Raw genomic sequence first — 12192 nt, forward strand, 5'->3', positions numbered from 1 at the left:
ATTAAACACCTCTCAAGTAGTCAAATTTCTATTAACTAAATGCCATTACTAAATGCATTTATTTCATTAACTAAGGTACTGTGGCCACATAGTTTGAAAATGTGTTTGCAAATAAAATTCTTTTAGTAATTCTCAGAGATTATTCAGGGATGAAAATACTTTACCAAAAAGACATCTTTATTAAAGAAATTAACTTAAATTAGGACTCTGTAAAAACATTAATTTTTACCGGATTTACTAGTCAATAACTTATTATAATCACATCAACAAAGTGATATTAAAATGAACTGTTTTCAATACCCAGAAATAGCCTTTATTTCTAACATTTTTTATGACATGTGAAAACATAAGTAAAAACAGCAAAAAATTCAACTTAAGTCAACAAAATTTAACATTCAAATACAATATTTACCAGTGTGGCTTTAAGGAAGATGGCAATTTGATTTTCAGAAAAATGTTTCTTTTTTTTCTAAAGCAGCAAAAATATTATGTTAAAAGATGAATCTAATAGCTATTCTTTCCTACAACTGACAGGAAATCAAGCTCAATTTCCATCAGAAAGACACTGTCCGATTGTTCATCACTCATATCATTTTATTTCTCATTTCATTTTAAAAACGTGTTCCAAAAGATCTACAATCCATTTAGAGTTATTAAACTAAATCTATTTTTAGGTAATCAAGGAAAAAGCATAAATTACTAATATATTTACACATCAAGATAGGATATTTTTAAAAATTAACTTTTAAGCATAAAAATTCCAAATTGTCATTTTGAAAAAGAAAAAATAAAACTAGTAATATGAGAACATCTAATAAAATTATGCTAATTATGTTTAGATGTAACAAACTTTCAGCCAGAAGGAACCTAAGAGGTCATGGAATTCAACTCTATCATATTATAAATTAGAAAACTGAGGCAATATTCATATTTATGTATAGAAATACTTAAACCCTTGGGAGGTGAGTGAGTTTTCCAAATAAGAAAGAATAATAGAAAAAGAGAAAAGAAGAGTGCCAAGGATTAAGCCTAATATGAATGATGATTCAGTAACAGTAGCCAACAGAATCAAATGTAACAAAGGGGATATAAATTTTAAAAAAAGGATGAAGACTGAAAAAAACCCACTGGATTAGAACAACTAAGAAATCACTGGTATCTTGGGAGTTTAAATGGAGCAATAAGTGTTTTAAAATAAGAACTAAGAAATGAGTGAGAAGGAACTGGGAATGTATCCAAAGATTCTCTTAGAGGTTTTCACCTCTTCTTTTGCCACACTCTCTTTCAGTATCATCTTCATCATGGATTTAATTATCAGCTTTATGCAGATCTTCATATTCAGCCCTCATTTCTCTCCTGACTCCCATATCTCTATCACCAACTAACCTGCAGGACATTTCTACTTGAAAGTCCTCTGACTCTGTCACACCATTGACACAGATCCTTACAACCTCATACCTAGAAGAATATAACAGTTTTCCCGTCGGTTTCCCTGCCTCAAGTTTCTCCTCATTTCAGTTCATTCTCCCTCCAACAATTAAAGTGGTTTTCTTAAACTTCAGGTCTGACCAGGTCAGACTTATTTATTCAATAAACTGCAGTAGTTCCCTAACACCCCCAAAATCAAATACAAAGTCTGGACATACCTTAATTTCCTCCTATCTTTTCACCACATATTCTGAGTTCTGGTGATATTGGCCTCCTTCAAGACACTCCAATTTTCATAACCCAAGAATTTTTCATTAGCCTTTCTCATCTCTTATCTCTGGCTTTTTTGGCCTCTTTCAAATTCCAGGTAAAATCCCACTTTCTCTAAAAAGTCTTTCCTGATTTTCCTTAATACTAGTATCTTCTCTTTGTTAATTCCAATTCATCCTATATGTATGTTTTATTTTGATATACTTGTTTCATATTGTCTCCCTTACATTGTGAGGTCCTTGATAACTGCGACAATCTACATATAAAAAGTGCTTAATAAATGCTTGTTAACTGACTATATCATTTCCTTACACAATGAACTCCAATAACTTCCTTTTATCTCCAGTATCAAATATAAAATCCTTTGGATTTAAAAGCTCTTTATACCATTTCTACCGTTCCAGTCTTCTCATGCACCTTATTCCTCTTTAAGAATTCTATAATCCAGTGACACTGTCTTTCTTATTGCGATTCTCTCTTTCTTGGCTACCTTGTCTCTCCTAAATTCCAAATTCTTTAAAAAGTCTTTCCTGATCCCTCTAATGCTAGTGCCTTACTTTTGTGATCATCTTCAATTTATCCTGCACATATCTTACCTGCATAAAATTGTTTGCAAGGTGCCTCCCTCATTAGATTGTGAACTTCTTGAGAAGAGGAATTGTCTTTTACCTTTTCTAGGATCCCCAGAGTTTAGTGAAGTGCCTAGCACTTAATACTTAATAAAGATATGTGAACTTTACTTCTATAGTTATATTATAACACCCTTGTCCAAGCATTCATCACCTCTCACTTGGATTTCCCCAACAGCCTAACAATTAGTTGTGTTCAATTGTTCTCTTTAATGAACCTTCCACTCAACTGCCAGCTTGAAGCTTTAAAAACTGAGGCTCAAGAAACTTCAGCCTATTTTTTCTAGAAAAAAATACAAACTCTTCTGTACAGCATTTCTTTACCATCTAACTCTAGCCTACCATATAGGTTAATTACACTTTAATCCACTTTGGATGCTCTACACTCCAGACTAAATGATCTAGTTTTCATTACTTCTCGTGAAACCACATACCTTTGCTGGCCTCTATATCTTTATTTTGGCTATCCTTCTTGCCTAGAATGCCACTTCTCATAATCTTTGTCTGCTAGAAACTCTAGTTCCTTTCACATTTCAGTTCAATAGCTACCTCCCAACTCAACTCAATTACTAGGCCAATCTAACCTCCCATTCCCCCCATCCCGCCCCCGGATCCTCTTCAAGTCTGCATTAGCCTGTAGTACTTCTGTATTGGTTCTGTATTTATTTATGAACAAGTTGTAAACCTCCAATAATATGTAAGTAATTTGATGGCTGGAAGGAAAACTTTTATATTTGTAACCTCAACACTTAATATCTGAAACATAGCACATGCTGCATGCATCCGTGCTGAGTGAATCTCAATCTATTGTTTTATCTATTTATCATTCCAGAATCATAGCTTTAAAAATGAAAGGTCCCTTAAAAATAATCTAATTCAATTCCCCCATTTTAAGATGATGAAACTATCTAAGATCACGTATCAGAACTGGAATTGGAACTCAGACCTAGCACTCTAAAACACTACACAATTAGTCAAATCTAATTACTTCAATTAAAAATTTTAAACAAACAATATCTAGAGTATGTTTAGGATAAGAAGAAGGTAACCAGATTTAGTTAATATAAGTGAAAGCACATGAACAATATTATTACTGTGTTAATTGCTATTAGGGAACAGAATAAATTAAATTAAGGGACAGGGATTAGGATAGTATAAAAGAACATGGAAAAAATATTAAAGATAAATGGGACCATTTTCTTAAAATGTGTCTAGTACTGTTCTTGCATCTAAGAAGGAAAGAAGAAACTTCTTCCTCTCCCTCCAATAGGGGACTCAGAGGTTAGTAGTCTTAGTGTCAATAATAGTATACTTACATATACTTATAATAGTATATTACACTTATACTTAAGTTAAATAGGCTTTTGCTAAACTACAATTGATAATACCATTTTTAGGAGAAAATTTATTATGTTTCAAGAACTACATATATGTGAATTGTCAATGTCTACATTTAAAAGAAGAATTTCTTCACTATATCACTATTTAACAAATTTATCATGTAATCTTTCTACAATTTACATGTCATTTTTTCCACTTTCATGTTTAAAAATGAGATGATTAATTTTTTGACAGCCTTCTTTCAAGTAACTTGCATGTCAAATTGTGAAATTTAGAGGGCAGGAAAACTGTCTTTAGCTTTTCTTTATATCTCCAGGATTTAACAGAGTAGGTATTTAATAAATGCTTACTGACTGAATGATATCTGTCTCCCAAAAGCACCGATATTCGTCTATGTGTTGTGTGAGTTTGCCAGGTGTCAAAAATATATCAATATTTAGGAAGTACTAAACTAACAGGAAATGTTAAATATCTTAAAATCATGTATATGTACATATATATATTTACATATGTCTATATACTCACGATTCATCTAACTCTTCTACAACATCTGTATCCAAAGTCTGACCAAGTACAACAACTGAAAAACAGGAAAATACAATATACATATTGGCGTTGTAGTTTTAGAAAGAAATATTATTTGCAAAACAATTTCATCACCCACAATGAGCAGAAATCTTAATTCACTGCGGTATACAACTAAAATGCAAAGACTAAGTTCACATCATTCAACAAATATTTTTAAGACATCATATTCTGTATTTGTGAATCTCTTTTGTAGATAAGTGGCAGCTGTTTGGAGTACTCTTTTTCCCAAAAATCATTAACCTGTTGTTCTCTATCTTACAATTTTTCTGCTGGCTTCTTCCAGAACACCAAAAATAAATTGCAGTACTTAATTAAAAAAAAAAAAAAAAAAACCTCAGCTTTATGGAATCATTTTACCTGTGGCCCATGTCAACTCACTGATACATATTGATATCTTCCTCTGCAATACCTAATTTTATACAAATTCCGATTTAGTCCTGCCTATCTCTATCCATGGTAATTCTTCCTTTTATAAGACTAGGCTAAGCATTGAAGTTGACAGGTTGCTTTTTGCCCAATTTTTTTTTTTTTTAACGAAGGGATAAAGTAGGACAGAGAGAAGAAATCCAAAGTCACACTTCCAGGTTTAAACATAATATTACAAAGCTTCCCATTACACTCAAAGGCCTTCTTTTGGAAGTTGCAAGGATAAAAGACATGTGGGCTTAGAAGACACCTAGATTCAGTCGGGTGACTGAAAGGGTTCACTTCACCTGGGGTATAAACTAGAACAGGGGTACCGCCATCACTCTCCGGCCAACTCCCTCCCCCGCCAGAACAGCAACCCGGTTTCCCGTGCGCGCGCACGCGCTTCTCCTACTATTCCCCTCCCCCATGTTTCACCGCTGCCTCCATCCTTCCCCCACCTCCTCCCTCCCTCCCTCCCCGACACCCTCCACAATTGGGCTAGGGCGACCCCCGTCCTCCTTCCCTTTCCTGCCCTGAAGTTCCACTCCAGGCCAGCATTCGCGCTTACCTGCCGCACAGAGGAGCAGGAGATGCCAAGCGCTTCCAGGTCCCATGGTCAGTACTGCAGACTAGCGGAGGCGACCGCGTAAAGAAGAAAAAATGATAGTCGGTAGATAAGCGAAGAAAAAAAGCCACAGTCGCCTCCGCAGCAGCTGCCGGAAGGGGAAGCTCAGCTGTCACTGCGCAGAAGAGTGAAGGTGTGAGCTACGCCGCCGTTAACTGCTCCAGGAAGCTGCTCTAGTTTCTGAGCATGCGTGTAACAATTCTTCGACGCATGCTCCACTGTTCTCTTCGTATTTCCCTATTCTCTCTGCCCCTCCCCTGGCGCTGGGAATGTGTGAGCTTTTAGGCTGGTTCCTGGGCTAGAAAGCGAGTTGGGCAGCGGAAGTCTATCGTGCCGGAAAAACTGTTGAGAGTGCGGCGTCAGACCGAACTGCTGGCCTCAGCTGTACAGACTTCTGACCAAACGTGACTGCATTTGTCGTTCACCTTTCTTTTTAATAATATTACAATGCTTTGAGCCGCTTTGTTAAAAAGATTAGACCCTTTACTAAAAGGGATATCTCTGACCAAAGGGATGAGGGGAAAAGGGTGATTTACTGAATTGGTACCTTGTGAACTTGGCCCTAGATTTTTAGAAGTGTTTCCCTAACATAGTATTATTAAAAGTGCCCTTCAATCTGTTCATCCTCCTTGTTAAGTTCCGTTGTTGTATTAGCCTTCCTTTAAAATGAATACTTGATTTTATTTGCATTTTATTGAAACTTTTGGAGCAGTGGAAGTTCAGAAAGAAAAAAAGGAATTTATGAAGAAAATTGAGGCCTGTCTTTTTCTTCCTTTGAAAATAATATCTTTTTTATTTCATGGCTATTTTTTTTTCAAGTGACAGCATATTAGATACATCCACAGGGTATTCCTGAAAAATAGGCAAGGCGATATATGAGTACTTTCCACTAAATATAAATTAATTTCTATAAAATGACTTAAGCTCTTTTAAATAATGTCTTTATACATCGCTGAGTGGACTACTCTCAGAATACTTGTTTTCTTTAAATATACTCAAGTGGATTTATAGTCTAATAGATTTGTGTGCCTTAGTTACTGCTCTGCTATGATATAAACTTCAAACTATCTGATGGGATTCTGATTGTTCTCCTTAGCCCAAACCCCACAGAAATTCTCAATCCCTAGCTGACAGGTACAGTCTATACACATAATTTATAATTCCATCATTCACCAAGTCTAAACATATCTTAGAAAAAAGCCAATAAGTAGCACCAGCAGAATGTAGACCAGGACATTAAACCACAAATTTTAATTAATCTTTCCCAGAGAGAATACTTGTGCTGTATCTTTGCTGTCATTTGAGTCAGACCAATACTATCATTATTAAATACATTAATATACCTCTCTCCAAACCCTCTCCCTTCCCTACACAACAACTTGGCTTTTCTTCTTTTGGAAACTACCTATTCCCTACATTAATCACGCAAATGTTCTTATAGACTTGTCCGAACATTTATATTGTAACCTCACAAAGCCTTGCAGAGAGAGCTATATTTTCTTTCCAATTCTGTCCCTACCAAAAGACCCACTAAATTTCTTTTTAAAACTATTTCAGTGAATATAAACTGCTTGCATTTTTGTTTTTCTTCCCGGATTATTTATACCTTCTGAATTCAATTCTCCCTGTGCAACAAGAAAACTGTTCGGTTCTGCACACATATATTGTATCTAGGATATACTGTAACCTATTCAACATGTAAAGGACTGCTTGCCATCTGGGGGAGGAGGTGGAGGGGGCGGGGATCGGAACAGAAGTGAATGCAAGGGATAATGCTGTAAAAAATTACCCTGGCATGGGTTCTATCAATAAAAAGTTATTTAAAAAAATAAAAAAAAATAAAATAAAATAAAAAGAAATCAAAAAAAAATTCAGAATTTGGAGATCATTCTCGCAAATGATAGGATTTAAAAGGTATGGTGACAACAAAAGAAGTCAGTATTAAGAGCCTACTATATGGCAGGTATTGTGCTAAATGCTAGATACAAAGGAAAGCAAAAAATATTTCCTTCTCTCAAGGACTGCACAAGATTAATGAGGGAAACTTAATCACATATAAATAAAATATATAAAGGGTAAATTAGAGGTAATCAACAGAAGAAAAGCACTAATATGAAGTGGTGATCAAGAAAGACTTTCTACAGAAAGTAGGATTTAGCTGTCACATGAAGGAAGCCAGAGAAGTATGGAAATGTCCATAATCAAGAGAGGGATAATGTCCAATACAAAGAACTGCAAGGAGGCCAATATTACTTAATCTCAGGGAATGTGATCATAAGAAAGGTTTCAGAAGGTTGGAAGTATGGGAGGGTATCAGATTGTGAAGGACTTTAAATTCCAAAAATGTCACTGAAGTAAAATGGATAGGACTTGTCAATTGATTGGATATGAAAGATGTCTTTGTTCCCATCATCTGTAGCTATCTTTTTTTTTTTTTTAATGTTAGATACTTTTTTACTCCGTCTGCAAGTACAGTATCTACTCACAGCTTTATCCTATTACTAGTCAATCAAGAATCTTCACCTGCTCTATTTCCAACCCCTTTCAGTAGGTCTACAAGGTCAAATTGTTTTTCATAATTTTGAATTATGAAATAAGGTGGTTTAAATTTCTAAATATTGTAAGCATGGATAGACATTATCCATCTCAACAAAGTTTTTTTAGGAAGTCCTCAATAATTTTTAAGAGCATAAAGAGGTCTTAAGATTAAAAAAATTTTAAAAAATATATTGAAAACAAGTGATCTAGTACAAAGTTCTCATTTTTAAAAAAGAGGGAATTGAAGCTTAGATAGGTTAAGTGTCTTAGGTCAAGCTCATCAGGACCAAGAATCTAGATCTTCAGATTTGCAGTCCTGTATGTTCTTCTTTTTCTACCACCACTACTATTAACACTACTACTACTACTACTACCACTAAAACCACCACCACTGCTACTGCTACAAACTATTATTTACATAATGCTTTACAATTTGCAAAGGACTTTATATGTTACCTCATATAATCTTCATCCCAACTCTATGATATAGGTGCTATCATCCCCACTTTGCAGGTGAGAAAACTGAGGCTAAATTGAGTTACCCAAGGTCACTGAACATTATCCACCTTTTCACGGATTATTGCTATATTATCTTCAGAAGATGCTTTTATTACTACATAGCCTTGTCAATTCCTCATATTAGGTATTCTATAATATTATATATGAAAATAATTTTCTAAACTTCAAATCCTAAACCTTTTGCTCATTATATTTTTATTATGGACAAGGTAATCTATAACACAATGTGCTAACTTATAGCAAGTATACAAAAATAAATTTAAAATCGTCTAGTCAAATGGAATAGTATTACTGCTTGCCAGATTATTAGAAACCAGTACAAGTGCACCAAGGAAAGTTTTATAAACTTTTCAATAATATGTTTTGAAGTATAAAATGACTGACGAGTATTGTGTTAAATCTAATAAAATGAAATTCAATAGTGATAAATATAAGACTTTAAATAAATGTAATATTTTGCTTTCAAAAATAAATAGAATAACTTATACACCACCAACAAAATCCAAGAGCAAGAGATACAAAGAGAAATTCCATTCAAAATAACTGTTGATAGCATAAAATATTTGGGAATCTACCTACCAAAGGAAAGTCAGGAATTATATGAGCAAAATTACAAAAAAGTTTTCACACAAATAAAGTCAGACTTAAATAATTGGAAAAATATTAAGTGCTCTTGGATAGGCCGAGCAAATATAATAAAGATGACAATACTCCCTAAACTAATCTATTTATTTAGTGCTATACCAATCAGACTTCCAAGAAAATATTTTAATGATTTAGAAAAAATAACAACAAAATTCATATGGAACAATAAAAAGTCGAGAATCTCAAGGGAATTAATGAAAAAAAAATCAAATGAAGGTGGTCTAGCTGTACCTGATCTAAAATTATATTATAAAGCAGCAGTCACCAAAACCATTGGTATTGGCTTAGAAATAGATTAGTTGATCAGTGGAAAAGGTTAGGTTCACAAGACAGAATAGTCAACTATAGCAATCTAGTGTTTGACAAACCCAAAGATTCTAAATTTTGGGATAAGATTTCATTATTTGATAAAAACTGCTGGGATAACTGGAAATTAGTATGGCAGAAATTAGGCAAGGACCCACACTTAACACCACATACCAAGATAAGATCAAAATGGGTCCATGACCTAGGCATAAAGAACGAGATTATAAATAAATTAGAAGAACATAGGATAGTTTATCTCTCAGACTTGTGGAGGAGAAAGAAATTTGTGACCAAAGATGAACTAGAGACCATTACCAATCACAAAATAGAAAATTTTGATTATATCAAATTAAAAAGCCTTTGTACAAACAGAACGAATGCAAACAAGATTAGTAGGGAAGTAACAAACTGGGAAAACATCTTTACAATTAAAGGTTCTGATAAAGGCCTCATTTCCAAAATATATAGAGAACTGACTCAAATTTATAAAAAATCAAGCCATTCTCCAATTGATAAATGGTCAAAGGATATGAACAGACAATTTTCAGATGAAGAAATTGAAACTATTACCACTCACATGAGTGTTCCAAATCACTATTGATCAGAGAAATGCAAATTAAGACAACTCTGAGATATCACTACACACCTGTCAGATTGGCTAAGATGACAGGAAAAAATAATGATGAATGTTGGAGGGGATGCGGGAAAACGGGGACACTGATGCATTGTTGGTGGAGTTGTGAACGAATCCAGCCATTCTGGAGAGCGATCTGGAATTATGCCCAAAAAGTTATCAAACTGTGCATACCCTTTGATCCAGCAGTGTTTCTATTGGGCTTATACCCCAAAGAGATACTAAAAAAGGGAAGGGGACCGGTATGTGCCAAAATGTTTGTAGCAGCCCTGTTTGTAGTGGCTAGAAACTGGAAAATGAATGGATGCCCATCAATTGGAGAATGGCTGGTAAATTGTGGTATATGAATGTTATGGAATATTATTGCTCTGTAAGGAATGACCAGCAGGATGAATACAGAGAGGCTTGGAGAGACCTACATGGACTGATGCTAAGTGAGATGAGCAGAACCAGGAGATCATATACACTTCGACAACGATATTGTATGAGGATGTATTCTGATGGAAGTGGATTTCTCTGACAAAGAGACTTAACTGAGTTTCATTGGAGAAATGATGGACAGAAACAGCTATACCCAAAGAAGGAATACTGGGAAATGAATGTGAACTATTTGCATTTTTGATTTTCTTCCCGAGTTATTTTTACCTTCTGAATCCAATTCTCCCTGTGCAGCGGGAGAACTGTTCGGTTCTGCAAATATGTATTGTATCTAGGATATACTGCAACATATTTAACATATATAGGACTGCTTGCCATCTTGGGGGGGGGAGGGAGGAGGGAGGGAGGGGAAAAAAAACGAAACATAAGTGATTGCAAGGGATAATGTCGTGTAAAAATTACCCTGGCATGGATTCTGTCAATACAAAGTTATTATTAAATAAAATAAAATTTAAAAAATAAATAAATAAATAAATAGAATAAGCACTTAACCAATACAGGATGGTGGAGGCATATTTAGATTGCTTATTGCCTAAAAAAGGTCTGGAGATTTTAGACACTTAGTCAACTAGTATTTTTTAAATACTTAACAATGCTGGAAACACAAATACATGCAGAAAAGGAGATAATCCCTGAATTCAGATAACTTAGCTTCTTATAGAGAAGAAAGCACACAAAAGCTGAAAGTGGTGAGAGAGAGAAGAAAGGGACATGATGAAATGCAAAGGAGTTATGCTTGTTGGGAAATAGAGGGTTAGCTTTCAAGCCAGCTTGAGATTGCAAGCTCAATTGAGTGAGGTGGGTTTACTAACCCAAAATCTTAATGTAATCTCTGGCATTTAGAGAAAGAGACTCCAGGAGCAGTGAGGAAATATCAGAACATATATCCTATAAATCTATTATTTATTTAAAATTTAAATACAAAATAGAAAAGGTACCAAAAAAATTGAAAAAGAACAAAAAAGAAAAAAAAAAAATAAACAACCATTATCATGTCCACAGCAGAACATGAGAAGATTCAAAGTATGAGAAAATAAATTTTCATTTCAAGAAAGCATAGATAATATTACAAATTGTGTTCAGTTTTCCATCTTTTTTTTTTTTTGATGCCTTGTAAGTTTTCTTTTTGTTTTCTACTGTACACTTTTTACTTTTTTTCTTTCTTCCTCTCCACCTCCCCCCAAAAGGCCATAAATACTGATATATTTACACATATATAAATACATACATTCATCTACATCTACGTAAGGCTGTATTACATATGTTTATCTTCTGATTCTCTAAAGGTGGATAACAACATCCTTCATAAGAGCAAGTTTTCTAAATTTATCAACTCATTTCTTATATCACAGTAATATTCCAATGTTATTCTATCTAGTTTTTTATGCATGTTGTATACACATAATAAAACAAAATTGACTAATATAGCTGCATATAATGTAGTTTCCCTATTTTTCTTTTTTGATTAAATCTATATTAGTTTTAACTTTGTCTTAGATCAGTGATTACTAGTTCTTTTTTTTTTCCTAAGTTCTATTCCTGAACATTGTTATTATGTTTCTGTATATCTTACTTCCTATGCCTGCTGTCTCCTATATTTTATTTCTACCTGATATCTTGACCTCCTTCCCCAAAGTTCTCTCTCTTTTCCTCTTCCCCCACCTTTGTACTCTCTCTTCATCCCATTCCCATTAATCTATTCCATTATTTCATTTCTGTTTATCTTCTTACCCTTCTATATTTCTCCTTATCCTATTCCCTTCTCTCTTATTTCTTTATAAATTTAGAAGACTTTTATATCCTTATATATATATATATATATA

At 34.0% G+C, this 12192-nt stretch overlaps 1 protein-coding gene across 4 annotated transcripts in view; it reads right to left on the reverse strand.

Annotated features, from left to right (window-relative positions):
• The window catches only part of TMX3 (thioredoxin related transmembrane protein 3), an 89334-nt gene extending 82216 nt beyond the window's left edge, over positions 1-7118 (reverse strand). The window contains exons 1-2 of one of the 4 annotated variants that reach the window (XM_051970528.1): positions 5233-7058; positions 4194-4248 (exon numbers count right to left, since the gene is read on the reverse strand). In XM_051970528.1, the coding sequence (XP_051826488.1) occupies positions 4194-4248; positions 5233-5278 (101 nt within the window). In that variant the 5' untranslated portion in view covers positions 5279-7058. Of the gene's footprint in view, positions 1-4193; positions 4249-5232 lie in introns of those variants that run through there. The other 3 variants (XM_051970531.1, XM_051970530.1, XM_051970529.1) reach the window with 3 other exon arrangements.
• Between the last annotated feature and the right edge of the window lie 5074 nt (positions 7119-12192).

The sequence above is a fragment of the Antechinus flavipes genome, chromosome 1, assembly GCF_016432865.1.
Source record: "Antechinus flavipes isolate AdamAnt ecotype Samford, QLD, Australia chromosome 1, AdamAnt_v2, whole genome shotgun sequence".
In the NCBI taxonomy this organism is placed as follows: domain Eukaryota; kingdom Metazoa; phylum Chordata; class Mammalia; order Dasyuromorphia; family Dasyuridae; genus Antechinus; species Antechinus flavipes.